At 26.3% G+C, this 16,641-nt stretch overlaps 2 protein-coding genes across 2 annotated transcripts; both read left to right on the top strand.

Moving 5' to 3' along the window:
• The first annotated feature begins 2,185 nt into the window (after positions 1–2,185).
• Positions 2,186–9,041, top strand: LOC103570093 (homogentisate 1,2-dioxygenase). Its single transcript, XM_008547698.2, has 8 exons — positions 2,186–2,294; positions 4,194–4,329; positions 4,584–4,708; positions 6,181–6,367; positions 7,041–7,220; positions 7,313–7,536; positions 8,117–8,243; positions 8,606–9,041. The coding sequence occupies exons 1-8, from the start codon at positions 2,277–2,279 to the stop codon at positions 8,917–8,919; spliced, it is 1,311 nt and encodes a 436-aa protein (XP_008545920.1). The 5' UTR covers positions 2,186–2,276; the 3' UTR covers positions 8,920–9,041.
• A 1,457-nt stretch (positions 9,042–10,498) lies between these two features.
• Positions 10,499–16,487, top strand: LOC103570092 (uncharacterized). Its single transcript, XM_008547697.3, has 8 exons — positions 10,499–10,843; positions 12,468–12,684; positions 12,788–13,015; positions 13,800–14,102; positions 14,187–14,291; positions 14,379–14,539; positions 15,674–16,070; positions 16,155–16,487. The coding sequence occupies exons 1-8, from the start codon at positions 10,742–10,744 to the stop codon at positions 16,388–16,390; spliced, it is 1,749 nt and encodes a 582-aa protein (XP_008545919.1). The 5' UTR covers positions 10,499–10,741; the 3' UTR covers positions 16,391–16,487.
• The last annotated feature ends 154 nt before the right edge of the window (positions 16,488–16,641 follow it).

The raw sequence follows: 16,641 nt of genomic DNA on the forward strand, positions 1-16,641 counted from the left end.
TTTGCAGAATTCAACAGAATATAACAGAGTTAAAATTTTTAATTCGGTTGAATTCAGTTGTTTAATCAGGGCCATAAGTCAAGAAAACAAAATTTTTCAGGAAATACAAAAAACATTTTTTTGGAAAAACTTGCAATTTAAATAATAAATAAATAATTGAAGAGAATAATGTTAGTGTCTCTGAAAAATATTCAAACAAGAAAAATTCTATTTTTTAATTGAAACTACTAAAAAAAATTATTTAAAGTTTATTGAACAACTGATCAGATTTTGAAATGAATTTATCGAGTCGTTTTTGAGAAATTTCCAAAATACTAAAAAAAGATTTTTTTTTTAATTCTTTCGTTAACGATTTCTCTTGAACGAATGAACCGATTTTGATGGTTGAGGTGGCATTCGACGCGGCTTACAAAGTTTTAGAGCTGATTAGATTTTGGAATCAATCCATTGAGCGAATTAAAAGTTATTCAAAAAAAACATTTTTGAAAAAATTTTATTTTTGAAATATCTCCGAACGTACCCCACCGATTAAGCTCAAATTTTCAGTGATAGTAAATAATAAGCCGCGTCGAATGTCACCTCGAAGATCAATATCGGTTGATCCGTTCAAAAGTTACAGAATATTTACATACGTACGTACATGCATACACTCGGACATCATCTTGAATTTAGTCAGAATATCTTCCTAGAACCTCAAAACGTCGACATCTGTTGAAATTTTGATTTTGACAAATCGGGGTGAAACCAATAACTTCCCGAATTTTTAAAAATTTGCAATTTTCTTAGCGGGAAGTTAAAAATTATTTAAAGTTGAATGACTTATGGGGTTTCTCAACCAAACGGAAGAAAAAGTTATAAAATCATTGTTTTTTCAATTTTTTCCACTCAAATAATTTAGTAGACTGATAAAATGAAGTATATAATATGTATTTGAACTCTTATACTCAGAAATTACAAAAAAATAATAATTAATTTAAGTATTTTAATTAGTCATATTAATGTTTTTCCAAAAAAGCGTAAATTTTTAATAAAAAAGAAAAAATTCTTTTATAAAAATAAAACTGCATATATTTATTTGAAAAACCCCATAAGTCATTGATTTATGGGGTTTCTCATTAAAAGAAAATCTCTGTCACCCCGTTAATTTTTTTTTAAACATTGATTTAATCATTAAACCCATTTCTTTAATGACAATTTATTCTTCTTGCACCAAATCTCAAGTCAAATGTGACTATTAATGGTCTAGTACAGTTCATTTCATTAATTTTTGATTATAAATCTCGATAAGTTAAAGCAAGAGAATATTTTTATGTAACAAAATAATTTTTTCCCTAAATAGATAAATCCAAATGACATTATTTGCCTTGAAATGGCTAACTGTAATACAGGTTTTATCATTCAGTTCACTCTAAGAATATAAAATTATTGTCATTAATTTTATTATCCACCATTAATCCACATATCTATTTGTAAACATATTTTCTCTCCGTATTTTTCATGTTATTTATACTTACTTTAATTATATCAAATACAATATGTTTATATATGTTTTTTTTACAAATAATAATAAAAATAAATAAAAAATAATCTCTATTAATTTTCCATCATAACATATTGAATTTATCTTTAACCCACTGTAATTTTAAGGAGATATATTACGACTCGAATATTCGTGTTTTTTTTTTTATCACTCAAATAAATAAAGGAAGTGTTATAATATCAGTACATGGAAAAAAACAGAGAGGAGAAAGGTAATAAAAGAACGGATATAAATTCAATTTTCGCATACGTTTAATAAATTTATTTCTTATATAAATATACCAGAAAATTGTAAATTTCTTTAATTTACTTAACAACAAATATCATTAATAAATATTAATTCTTTATTGCAAATCAAATAATGAATTTACGTATTAAAAATAAAAAATGATTTTTTTGTTGTTTAATCAATAATATTTTCAAAGACTCGAAGTAAATATTAAAAAAAAATAATTTTAAAATTGTAAACAAGTTTGAGTAGTATGCAAATTGATATTATAGGAATTAAACAACATGGACCGCTATCAGTAGCGCCGATTGGTTGATATCAAGTCACGTAAACATGTTTAAAGTCGTCACAATCTTTTACACATTATAACTTTACTTTAAGGTCGACGGGTCTTTTCTATAAAACGCGAGACACCAGAACGATCTTCAGTATTTGTTAATATTCGAGATTCGACTAACCAGTGAAATAATTCGTCTAATAATTATTGTTTACACTTTTTCGCATTATAATGAATAAAGAACTTAAGGTGTGATTAAACTATTTTTACAGTAGTTTTTAATTATAATATTTTTTTTTCAATTTTAAATTTTTTGCAAATTTATTATGTCTCATACATACACTGTAGATATGAGAAAAAAAAGATACCATTGTTATATAGATTTTGTTGATTACATAAATTTATGATCATAAATTTAGATTAAATAATATAAGATTTCGATGATAAAATCATTCAATAATTCAGTTTTATTTTTTATTTCACATCAGTAGATATTAATTATTTTGATTATGAATAATAATTTCTAGAATTTTTCTGTTCATCATTTATGAAGACACTTTTGAATTATTATAAATATTTTGGATGCGTTTCGGTAATTTCTGTTGCTGTCATCAGGTCAACTTATTAGATAAAGTTTTTAATAATTATCATTATAAATTTGCGTTAATGGGATAAATGTTGCTCTAATTTACATCGAGGTGTTCATAACAATGCTATTTTGAAATTTTTCATTATCAAATTTTGTATAGAGGAAGATGAGGCAAAATGAGACACCGTTTATTGAAATAAAAAAAAATTATTTTTTGTTCAAAAACATTTAGTTACCGTTTGTAGAAAAAGATGGAACAATTTGAATCAAAATTTGTTTGTTGACTTCAAAATTATTTATCCCGCACGAAAAAATATATATCCCGGCAAAATAGTATATATCCGGATTATATCTTAGTATTGTCGTATGTTTGCTATTTTGCCGGCATGTATTCTCGGATATATATTTTTCCGTGTGGGATAGAAAATAAGAAGAATTCAATGATAAGTTTCATGTGAATTAATCCATTAGTTTCCACGGATAGTGCAAGCATAAAAAACGTTTCTACATTCATTAATATAGATTAGACTATTTAAAAATTTCAAATAATAAAATTGTTATGAAAATTTTGATTTAATTTATATATAAAATATTGTGATAATTTAAACTCATAAACGTTTATTATTCTATATAAAATTTATTGTGCATCAAAATTGTATCTAATAGCGTGGCTCGATGATGTCAATGGAAATTGCTACCAGGAAACTCAAAAAACTTCTAATAATTTAAAATTCAATTAATTTAATTAATAAATACTGATCAAAAAGATAACCGAGAAATTACACTGAAACAAAGAATTATTTGAGCCGACTAAGATTTAATTGAGCCAAAGGTTTCATATATTTGAATACGGCTAAATAAATATTTAATTGTGAGAAAGATATAATATATATTTGAGCAATTCAATTTCGTGAAATAAGTGATTTCTTTGTGGTAAATGCATGGAAAAAAATAAACTTTAAAAAGTAATGTTTGAAATTATAACCCGGTACTCGGGTGTCAATATGAGGAATTTTGATATTCCAATTAATGAATTGTATAATACGTGTCGTGAATTTTCTAATTATCACTTACGATTTTTAAAGTTCAAATAGTAATTTTTCTTGCATAGACACAAAATTTTATTATTCATTCTATAATTTTTTACATTTTAATTTATAAATTAAAGAATTACTATTTAGAATGATAGTATTTACTGATCACTTTATTATTATATTACTTGTCACTTCTTAATTTATATAGTTTATTTTTTTCTGTGTGTGTTTCAAATATATGTTAAGCATCACCAACTTTTCCGTTATTCGTCACAAATTTAATATTTTTACCACAAATATATTATTTACTTACCAAAAATAATGATATATTTTCAGTCAAATTATGAAATTATTTTAATCATCTGTCATATGTAATTGTACCAAATATATATATTTGTCATTAAAAAATACTCAGAAAAGAGCCACCAACAAAAATATTTATTTGGGAAAAATATTTCTTTTTTTCAATGTATTATCCTTAAAAAAAAAAAAAAAAAAAAAATAAGTAATTTATTTAAATTACAGTATTTATCAGGGTTCGGTAATGAATTTGCAAGTGAAGATCCTCGTTGCCCAGGTGCATTGCCAGTAGGTCAAAATAATCCACAGAAATGTCCTTATGGTCTTTATGCTGAGCAATTGTCTGGTACTGCATTTACTGGTGAGTTTATACATCTGTTCAGTTTATATAATTCTTTTCTATTTAATAATTATCATTAAATATTCTTAAACCTCAATTCTATTTTTTTTTTCATTTTTCAACTTAAATTCTGTTACTTTACTAATAAATTTTTAAATTTACCTAAGATGAGTTGCTACAAGGTTTTAATGTTTTTTTTTTATTTAAAAAAAATCTGTATTTAAAATTTACTACCGTGCAGAATAATTTATCTACATTTACTTTTATTGTTAAAGCACCACGGGAAGAAAATAAAAGAACATGGTTTTACCGTATAAAGCCATCAGTATGCCGCGGACTTCATGAGCGCATTAAAACTAATAATCTTACACATGAATGGAAAATAGCTGATCCAAATCCGGTAAATTTATTAATTTTATTAAATTATTTACTTAAATGAAAAAATATATCTAATATTTAATAATAAATTTTATATTGAGATCAATAGTAAATATGACTCTTGATATAAAGTAATAGATTCATTGAGTTTGTTAAAAAATGTCAGGTCATATTAATCATACTCGTTATGTCAATAAAATAAGTCGTATGAAATAAGAAAAAAAAATCGGTCTGTCGGTTGACCCTGTGGGCCAGCCCCAAGACTTCCCGCCCATTTCAAGCTCTTTGAGCTCGGAAAATTGCTGTGGATCCATTTTCGAGCTCTTCGAGCTCGAAAATACTTTTTTATGCCTTTGTTTTCGAAAAAAAAAAAACGTTTTTTACTATTTTTTCTCAAACGATATTTCTCGAACGAATGAACCGATTGAGACGTTTAAGGTGGCACTCGACGCGTTTTATTAAGCTCTACAACTGATCAGATTTTGAAATAAATTTATCGAGTTGTTTTTGAGAAATTTCCATAATACTAAAAAAAGATTTTTTTTTTAATTCTTTCGTTAACGATTTCTCTTGAACGAATGAACCGATTTTGATGGTTGAGGTGGCATTCGACGTGGCTTACAAAGTTTTAGAGCTGATTCGATTTTTGAATCAATCCATTGAGCGAATTAAAAGTTATACAAAAAAAACATTTTTGAAAAAATTTTATTTTTGAAATATTTTCGAATGTACCCTACCGATTAAGCTCAAATTTTCAGTGATAGTAAATAATAAGCCGCGTCGAATGACACCTCGAAGATCAATATCGGTTGATCCGTTCAAAAGTTACAGAAAATTTACATACGTACGTACATACACTCGGCCATCATCTTGAATTTAGTCAGAATATCTTCCTAGAACCTCAAAACGTCGATATCTGTTGAAATTTTGATTTTGACAAATCGGAGTGAAATCAATAACTTCCTGAATTTTTGAAAATTTGCAATTTCCATAGCGGGAAGTAAAAAACTATTTAAAGTTGATTGACTTATGGGGGTTTCTCAACCAAACGGAAGAAAAAGTTATAAAATCATTATTTTTTCAATTTTTTCCACTCAAATAATTTAGTAGACTGATAAAATGAAGTATATAATATGTATTTGAACTCTGAATCTCAGAAATTACAAAAAAAAATAATAATTAATTTAAAAATTTTAATTAGTCATATCAGTTTTTTTTTCAAAAAAGCGTAAATTTTACTAAAAAAGAAAAGATTATTTCTATAAAAATAAAACTGCATATGTTTATTTAAAAAACCCCATAAGTCATTAACTTATAGGGTTTCTCAGTAAAATAAAATTTCTGTCACCCCGTTAATTTTTTTTTAAACACTGATTTGATGGATATTTTTATTAATTTCTATGGGGGAACATCCAAAGTACCCAAAAACGCAAAAAACTTAATTTCAAAGAAATATGACTTATGGGGTTTCTCAAATTAATGATTTATTTATAGCTGCGATGGAACGCATTTGACTTACCAACACGTCAAGACCTACCAGTTGACTTTGTTGAAGGTCTTCATACACTCTGTGGTGCTGGAGACTCTCGTAGTCGTCATGGAGTAGCTATTCATATTTATTTATGCAATGCTTCTATGAAAAATTCAGCTTTTTATAATTCAGATGGAGATTTATTAATCGGTATAGTTTTTATTTTTTTAACAATATGCCCATGTAAAAAAAATTCGTTATAAGAATGTTCCAAAAAGGTTCATAGTCGTGAACTTCCAAATTTGAGACTATTGTGAATTCTTAGCTGATCATTTTTTGGCAGGGTAAACATTTAAGAGTCAAAAAAATTTTCAACTGTCATGAACTTTTTTGGCATTATCTTTTTTTATCCCAAATAGCAAAATGATGTCTTGATGAGTTCTGAATGAGTTCATATTTATGATTTGGATGTCTCATCAACATCTTAAAGAAGCTTTTAAAAAGTTTTCAAGATGTCGAATGAGCCATCTAACGAACTCAGTAAGACGTCTTTGAAAAGAGTTCTTTTTTCTGACTTCGCAAATAAGACTTTAGTATGAATTTACCATGATGTCTTAAGGAGCTCTTAATTTTGACTTCATAAAGAAGTTAAAAAAAAGAATACATTTAGACGTCACGAAACTGACGTCTTGTTTATGGAGTCTTCAAGAACTCTTAATTAAGAGTTTTTAAAAATGACACTTTTAAGAAGTCATTTTAAGATTTCTTGAGGACGACTTCAAAAAGAAGTCGTTCCGATTTAAATGCTGTCTGGGACATGGGTGTTCATATAAATTCAAATTATAAATAATAATTGACATTGCATTACATTATTATATTTTAGTACCCCAGTTGGGAAATTTATTAATAACAACGGAATTCGGCAAATTGAATTGTGAACCAAATGAAATTTGTGTAATTCAACAGGGAATGAAATTTTCTGTAAATGTTTTGGGACCATCACGTGGATATATTTTAGAAGTATTTGATAATCATTTTCAGTTACCGAATCTTGGACCAATTGGTATATTGATTTAAATAGTTAAAATAATAACGACATTTATTTTAAGTTATTTTGATTTTTGAAAAATTTGATGTTTGATTATTTGGCTATAGGAGCAAATGGTTTGGCAGCACCAAGAGATTTTCTAACACCTGTTGCACATTTTGAAGATCTTGAAGAAGAATTTAAGATACATTGTAAATATCAAGGCGAATTGTTTGTATCTACACAAAACCATAGTCCATTTGATGTTGTTGCTTGGCATGGAAATTATGTTCCTTATAAATATAATTTGAATAATTTCATGGTCATTAATTCAGTTTCATTTGATCATTGTGTAAGTTGCAATAATAAATTTTCATTAATCCTTGAGGGTCACACAGAGCCTAAAAGACCTCAGACAATTTTACATTCCGAATTTTTGGATCTGGTTCTTAATTTTTTAAACTCCAAATATTTCAATAGCTATTCAGTTTTAAAAAAAAATACAAGATATATTTTATGTAAAAAAATTAATTTTTTAAAAAGAAGGTTTCCATTACAGAATATAATTAATGTAATGGAGCCGAAGCTCACTTCCTGTTTGCAGAAGGCTATTTTTTTACCTATTTCATACATAAAAGCGACGTGTTTATATAAAAAGTCAGTTTTTCATTTTTGTTCTGGGTCATAACAGTTTTTTTTTAAACCAAAAATACATATATATGAAAAAAAAAATCCATACTAGCCCTTTTGAAAATGATCAATTGATATGTCTATAAAATGTCTTATCTTGAAAACATATTTATTAGTTACTTACTACTGCGGATCAGAAAAGTTAGGGTTCTGTAGATCATTTTGTGACTTTGAGAGTTAATTAATAATAGAAAATTAAATATATAAAAATTCATAAATATATAATTCGTTTTGATCCACAGGATCCGTCAATTTTCACTGTTTTAACGTGTCCATCATTAAAACCAGGAACAGCAATTGCTGATTTTGTTATTTTCCCTCCAAGATGGTCTGTTCAAGAAAATACTTTCCGTCCACCCTATTATCACAGTGAGTAGTTTAATTATTTTTAAACTTTATTAAGTTAGAATTTGAAACTCTTATTCAAAAAGGGTTATTTAAAGTGGAATATCGTTAACGATCTAATTGTTTAAATAAAAGAGAAAACATGGAATATTTACCAAGTTGCATAGTTAATACGCGAGAATGTCAATCATTCTAAAATAAGACTATTAGACTGTATTGTCTTATTCTCTATCATTTCTTTGTAGAGTTTTCCCTTTTTCTCTGTTGTCACGCCCACTGACGAGGAAATTGCATACTTCTTGTGCTACCCACTTTTTTATTATTTGTAAAAGGCATGGAAATTATTGTTACAATAGAATAATTTTATTTCATGTTTTTTTCTTTAGGAAACTGTATGAGCGAGTTTATGGGATTAATTAAAGGCCGTTATGAAGCTAAAGAAGATGGATTTCAAGCTGGAGGTGGTTCTTTGCATACTATGATGACTCCACATGGTCCTGATGTTAAATGTTTTGAGAGTGCTAGTAATGCTGATTTAAAACCTGAAAAAATTGCAGAAGGCACTATGGCATTTATGTTTGAAACTTCATTATGTATGGGCTTGACTTCTTGGGCTGCTGAAAGCAAAAAACTTGATACTAACTATTACAATTGTTGGAAAGGATTGAAAAAATATTTCAATGGTAATTTTAAAGTTTAATCATTTATTCAAAATCTATTGATATTTTTACTAACTTTTGTTTTACCTTCAAATTATATATGAATAAAAATTGTTTATCAAAATACATTTATCTATATTGTTGTTGAATAAATTGTATACGATGTTACGGAAAAATAATTTTTCTTTGTAATATTATTGTATATGAAATAAATAATATTTTTGAAGTATAAAAAGAAGCGGGTACATGCTTTTTATTTTGAATGATAAATAGAAATGATATGATCGAGTTCCCACAGCACTTACACATGATAATAGATTTCTGTACTATAGTACACTATAGCAGTAAACTCGATCATATCATATGATAATTGCCGTCTACATATGATCATATCATTTTCTTGTTTGTTAAATATCGTTTTGTTAGTTTTTCATTTTTGATGTATACTTATTCTCAAAGATAATGCTTTTAAAAAAAAAAGGTAGTGCAGATGATTTAAGTAGACGACAACTTTGCTTTGACATTTGGCGACAGTAGAGCTCTACCTCTCCGCTTCGTATTCGAGGTGTGCAAAAAAAAAAAAAACAAATTATACAATATGAATTTAGTAATTTTAACTCATATTTTTAAGTGGTTTCTTATATTTTTTCGATTTTTTAATATGTTTAGATACATGTAGAAAGCCCTGATTAAACAACTGAGTTCGATTGAATTAAACAGAATTAAATTTTTAATTTTATTTAATTCAGATAAATTCTGTTAATTCGGTTCCTAACTTAATAATGAATTCTGTCCAATTCGGCAGGAAAACCAGAATTTGTCCAAATTAAAGAGAATGTAAATAATTCTATTCGGTTTAATTCTGATTAATTTGAAAATAATTCTCCAATTTCTGGCTCTGAATCCGAATTAAACTGAATTAAAACGAATTTTAAATTTTTAAATCGGTTTTACTCTGTTTAATTCAAATTCAAATTTTTAATTCAGTTGAATTCTGTTTTGGAGAATTCGACAGAATATAACAGAATTAAAATTTTGAATTCGGTTGAATTCAGTTGTTTAATCAGGGAGAAGTATTCAGCTAAATTTTTAGCTCTTTATCTCCACTCTCTAAATCTAAAACAGTGATAACCACTGAAAAACAGTGTATATGCACTATTTTACAGTTATAAGTATACCACTTGGTATACTTATAACTGTGAAACAGTGAATAGTCACTGTTTCAGATTTAGAGAGCCTCCATTCCGAAGTTATTATTTTTGCTTAAAAAGGATATATCTTTGACTATAATTATGATAATTTCACTTCATGGAGGGTCATTTTTTTTTATTTTAAACGCTTTTTATAAAAAAAAAAATTCAAAATCAAAAACAAAAATTTTGTAATGCTTTTTCGGCCATTTTTAGTCAAAAAATTAGTTTTTCGTTCAATGGGACACTTTTGATTTTTTTCAAAAAAATTCACAAAATTCTATGTTGAAAAACAAAATTTTTGAGCCATAATCCAAGATGGGCTTCAAATAACTAATAAATTTATATTTTAAATTTTCGCGGTTAATTCTCGTATGAACATGGCTGACGTTTCCCCTTTCGTCTTCTGGGAATATCTCTTCGTCAATAAGCTCAGTTACTCAATCTGTCAGCTGTAGTTGTGTGTCACCAAAAAATACTTATTTTATTGTCACAAAGTAAACAAAATCAATAAAGACATTATAATAAATAAACAATGTGAATTATTTGGAAATAAATAAATATATTATTTAAATAATAAATATGTAGACTGAATTAAACAAAATAAGTATAATGACAAAAATAATTTTCATATGAATTGACGAGCAAGTTTTTTTTTTTATAATCAAATAAAATGTGCACAAGTAAACTGCGTATTCTAGTGATTTTTATATGTTGTTTTTTAACGAGTATAGATGCATCGAAAGAGTGCTACTCTGATTTCTGCCATAAAACAGTAAGCAGTAAAAATTAACTTATTTTTTTTAGACTTAACAATCTGTTCTCCAAATTTTGAATAGAATAAACATATTTTCGGTAGTAAAAAAAAAAAAAAATAAATATTAAACTAAATTATATACATAATTATCATAGCACATAATTGATTTTTTAATTTTTAAAACGTTCATAAACAAAACATAAATGTATGTTTTATTGTTTGTTATTGTATACTTTGGTGAACAAATCAACCGACAAGAACAGGGCGGCCACAAACCGGGAATTTCAAAAATTATCAGGAAATTTAATACAACCGATAAATATCAAGAAACTTCAAAAATGAATCGGGGAGTTTATTTTTGACAGCTTGAAATTTAAAAATTTTTAATAATATCTTGAGTTTATTTTAATCATGAAACTTCTCATGAAATATTTTAACTTATATATGTTTAACATACAATAATTAATAGTAGAGCATAAATAATTTAATTGATTAATTAGTAATTCTTGACTATTTTTCTGGTTCGCAATAACTACCATTGCCTCATATGTTCGTGAAAATATATTGCACACCTTAATTGCGAAGCAGTAAGATGTGTTCTGCTAACACTTACTTGATCCCAGCTGATCCTCTCACGTAAAAGTCATATTTACACTTATTCAAATATTCTCAACTAGAACATAATTCGTACCATTTGGAAGATCATTTATTAATTAATATAACAGACTCAAAATTAAATCACATAATGATTGAAAAAAAAAAAACAATGCAAAAAAGTTTGTGATGTCTGTCAGTATGTACGGATGTTGGTAAACACAAAATTTAAAAAATACCCAGCCGATTAATCTATTTTATGTTCGTTGAACTTAAATCCTTAAGGGGGACTACTAGTATGAAATTTTGAAAAATCGATTCATTTTTTTTGCATATTTCGATAGTCTATACCTTCAAAAATATCAGACTACAATTTCTAGTGCATATCTCCAATAGTTTTTTTGAGTTGTACAGACATCTATAGAGCAGCCGCTTATCGGTTAGGGCTTCACACGAGATCGAATTTTTTTTCGTCTCGTCTCGTAAAATCGAGACGAGACTGAGACAATACACTTCCAAAATTATTTTGACGATACCAAGACCAGATACTGCGAGACCCAATAGTCTCGTTTTTTGTCTCGAAATTTTTTCAGTCGTGAAATAACTAGACAAAAAATATCAACGGTTAATTTTTTTCTTAAACAAAAAAAAAAATCTGCGTAAGTAACTATACACTTATGAAACGTAAAATATGGTGACCATTTGTAAAATATCCAATGTTAAAGTTTTGCGTTTTTAGTATTGAACTTGTTTAGAAAAAAAAATAAATCAGCCCATATTTTTTATAGCAAATACATATATTTACGTCTTCAATTAGCAAAGACTGACTTTTTTATATTTTCTATTAACAATCGCTTATTTTAAATGTTGGTCATAATTTTTCTATGAAAATCGCCTGTTTTCAATATCTACAGAATCTGAGAAGACTAAAACCTTGAAAAATTTAAAAAAATATGTTTTTTCCCCTCACATTGTTAAAGAAAATTCCATCCTAAACAAAAATATCTATACATTATGCATGCTTAAATATTTTTTTTTTGTTCCATAGACAACTGATTTCCCAACAGAAGAGCCAAGATGTCTTATAACACCAATTAAAAAAGATATTGATTGTGTTAATTTCAAGTTCCACAATTTAGAACGAAAATTTTCAACGAAAATACCATTTGCGGATATTAAATTATCTGCATATGTTGCAACATTTCCAGAATATCATACCAAAGTAACAGCATTCAATCTCACGATCAATAATGCTGCTTTTAATCGTAAGCTCGTGTTTCAATTAAATATTAACTAAATTGAAAATAAATTAATAATTTAGTATTATTAACTGTAACTGTTCCTATAATTTGTATTAATTATATTTAGGAATGACTACTAGATATCAAGAATTAGGAGCACAAAAATCATATTGTAGACATATACAGCTACGTGGTCTTAAGGAAATAAATAAATTACCGAATTTATTCATATCATGTCCATTTTCAAATTCTTCATTTGAAGGTATTCCTTATAGACTAGAATATCTTATAGCTGGAGATAATTATGAGTACAGTAAGAAGTTAGTGTTCCAAGTTCCTGATCATTTATCTATTGGTGAGTTTATCAATAATAATACCCAGTAGCATTCTTAGTGAAGTCAATTTTACATAAAACGGGATGTTCAGTCTTCAGGAAGTATGAGGCAAGATTTTTTTATAAGAAATCTATTGTATTAATTGACCAAAAAACTTGAGTAAAACGTATCGTCAGGCTTGATGCAGAATTGCTTAAAATACTTGCAGGTTTCTATCACTACTTCGTTGGCTGTGAGAATGGCGTTTAAGAAAACGAAATAACGTTAATACATATTTCTATTTTTACAGATTTACTTTTGTATTGATTAATTTATTCAGATTTCCATTTATTCAGTTGTTCATTAATACAGATTCTTTTTTTTATAAAAATACTAAATTCCATATTTATTATAATCAATAAAATCATTTGGGTTTTTTTTTGTATTTCTATTAATAAATAAAGCCTTTTCTTTAATTAACCATTAATAGTCTTTTACCATTGTAAAGTTGACCATTTATAAAAATGTTTTTTTTTTTTTTATTAAACTCATAATTTATAGATTTACAATAAACACAAAGGTCCTTTTATTTATTTAGACTTTTGAACTTTATTACAAATAAAAATATTTCTATTTGGATATATTTTTCAAAAACGGATTTTCATTTTTTCCGTTGGCCAAATCTACAATATTAAAATTCAGCTATTTTCTGTGCTTGTAGAAGAACTTCCGTCAAGTAACTTTCTTAAGACAATGCTACTAGGGTAGAATAAACAATAAAAAAAAATAATTAATAGTAAAATTTATTATTATTTTTAATTTCAGACGAAAATATCGAAAACGTCCAAAACTACGTTCCATTTTTTTATATCGAAGTTTCTGACGCTAAAATTTCTATCCATATACAATCCGTGCCAGATAAATTTAATGTTACAGCTTATAGAATTTGGATGATAAATAATGACACTAATTTAATAAAACCATTTGATTTAACAGCAAACGGTAAAAAACATTTAAAATATGATTTTCTTATTACCGAAGGTGTTCATTATTTCAAAGTATCTGCGATGCATCCAGACTGTGGTGACTACGGATGTGTCAATAGCACATCACCTGTAATTAGCACAAGTACGTTATTTGTTTATGTTTAAAAAAATTAATAAACATAAATATATCGAAATTAATCACGTTAATTAAAAATTATTTTTACAGAACAACCAACAAGACGTTTATTAATTATGATTGTTAGTGTAGTGTGGATTCCACCTGTGATATTATATGCTATTTATTATTTTTACAAATTATATCAAAAAAGAGGTATCATAAGTAATCGATACGGTTACTAATAAAGACTTACTTATAAAAAGTTAAAATTAATGATTAATTAATATTATTTGGTTACAGAAATTTTCAAAAGAATTAATAGAAAGCCTAATTGTTTACTAGTGTATTCACCAACTCACTTGGCACATATCAGTGTAATATCTGATTTAGCAAAGTACTTAAAAAATTGTAATGTCAATGCAATGATGGATGTACTTGATATTCCTGAAACTGATACAAAGGTATATATATAAAGTACACGGAGAAAAAAATATAGTAAAAATTACAATCTTATTGTAAAATTTACTAACAGATATGAAAAAATACATTCTATACTGTAATTATTACTAAACGTTTAGTAAAATGTACTAGTTAGTAATAATTACATAATAAGATATTAAAAATTACTATGCGTAATGTATTTTTTGCTAACACAATTGTATTTTTTACTATCTGTATAATAAATTTTACTATAAGTATTTTTAATAAATACAAATTTAAAAAAGTCAATTTTCTAATACAATATAGGATTTGTTACAATACAAAATATTAAAAAGTACTATACGCCATGTATTTTTTGCTAATATGATTATATTTTTTTACTATCTGTATAGTAAATTCTACCATGTGTAGATAAAATTAAAATTTGGTGGAGATAGCATATACAAATTATGTATTACAAGTTCTGAAACTTTTGTCTAAAGAAGACATCGGGCCGTAGACATAGGAAGGGACTCGCGTGCGGGAGATCAGGTTTTGAATCTCGATCGAAACAAGTGATTTTTTAAAAAACAAAAATCGACACCAACACCAATACATATGACATTAAATAGCAATAATAATCAAAATCATAGTAATAATAATAAAAAGTTAAAAGCTAATAAAAATTTAATTTAATTTTTTTCCATTCTAATATAGTAAACTTTACTAAACGGAATAGTAAAATTTACTAAACGGGATAGTAAAATTCACTAAACGGAATAGTACAATTCACTAAACGGAATAGTACAATTTACTAAACGGGATAGTAAAATTTACTTATCTGTTTAAGAATTTTTCATATACATCATAAGCGTTTCAAGATTACTATCTAAATTTAGTAATTATTCCCATATTTTTTAGTAAATTTTACTATATTTTTTTCTCCGTGTATAATTAAATTTGCTCAAGTATCTCAAAATCTTAACAATAATTATTTAGTAATTCTAAAATTTTTTCTAAATTTGTGTGTACTATAATTAATTTCTCTACAATAATAGAAATTTTTCATTAAGTTCTGGTTTTTTTGTATTGAGCTCGTAGACAAAATGAAGTTATAGTAGCCATTGGATTAGCTAACTGCATAATTTTTTAATTTTCTCATTTATATTCTTTAGGATCCAGGACTTTGGTGCAATGCAGCATTTCAAAAAGCCGATGTAATTGCTGTCGTTACATCACCTCCACTTAGAGATACAAATATACCAATAATTTATCGTAACATAGATAATCATGCACTGAGATTGATTAAAGAAAATTACTCATGGAATAACAAAAGATATATTACTATTGAATTTCCGTATTGTAAACCGGACGATATTCCAGAAGAAGCGATTGTATTTAAAAAATTTAACATTCCAGAAAATTTAGAAAAATTAATACATTATATACATAATACAGATTATATACAATTTTATGATGTATCAAGTAAAAATTTGGTTAAGAGTATTGAAGTTGCAATGACAGAAATTACTAAAGAAATTTATGTCAAATCGAAAAGTCTAATAGAAAATGGTAGTATACTAGATGAAGTTGTTAAATTTGTAATTTATCAGTTTACATATGTATATAATAACACCTTTTTTTCATGAATTTTAGATAATTTTTTACCGGTAAATACCACGTCGGTAATAAAAAAAGTTGAAGGCAAAAATCATCACCAGCCAGAAGAATCATTCAATGATGTAGAAGACTGTAAAAATTCAAACTGTTTTTCTACGAAAATAAGTGAGTTAAATTTACTAGGTGAAGATTTAAAATCCGATATGAATACTTGTGAGTATACATTTCCAGAAACTAATAGTGAATTTCATATTGATCGATTAGATTTATAAAAAAAAAAAAAAATAAAAAAAAAATGTTTTACTCTATCTATGTGTTAAGATTTTTTTGTATTTTTTGTTATTTAAAAAATAAATATCACTAAACGATTATTATTTTTGTTACAATTTTATTATGAAGAAATACTTTTAATTTTTTAGAAAAATCGATTAAAGATAGATTATTACCAAAGTCGTTTTTTATTTCTATAATATCGATTCCTAAGTAGCCGACTGTTGTTTCGACCATGGTTAGGTTTTCGATA

Source organism: Microplitis demolitor, chromosome 7 (assembly GCF_026212275.2).
Source record: "Microplitis demolitor isolate Queensland-Clemson2020A chromosome 7, iyMicDemo2.1a, whole genome shotgun sequence".
Taxonomy (NCBI): Eukaryota; Metazoa; Arthropoda; class Insecta; order Hymenoptera; family Braconidae; genus Microplitis; species Microplitis demolitor.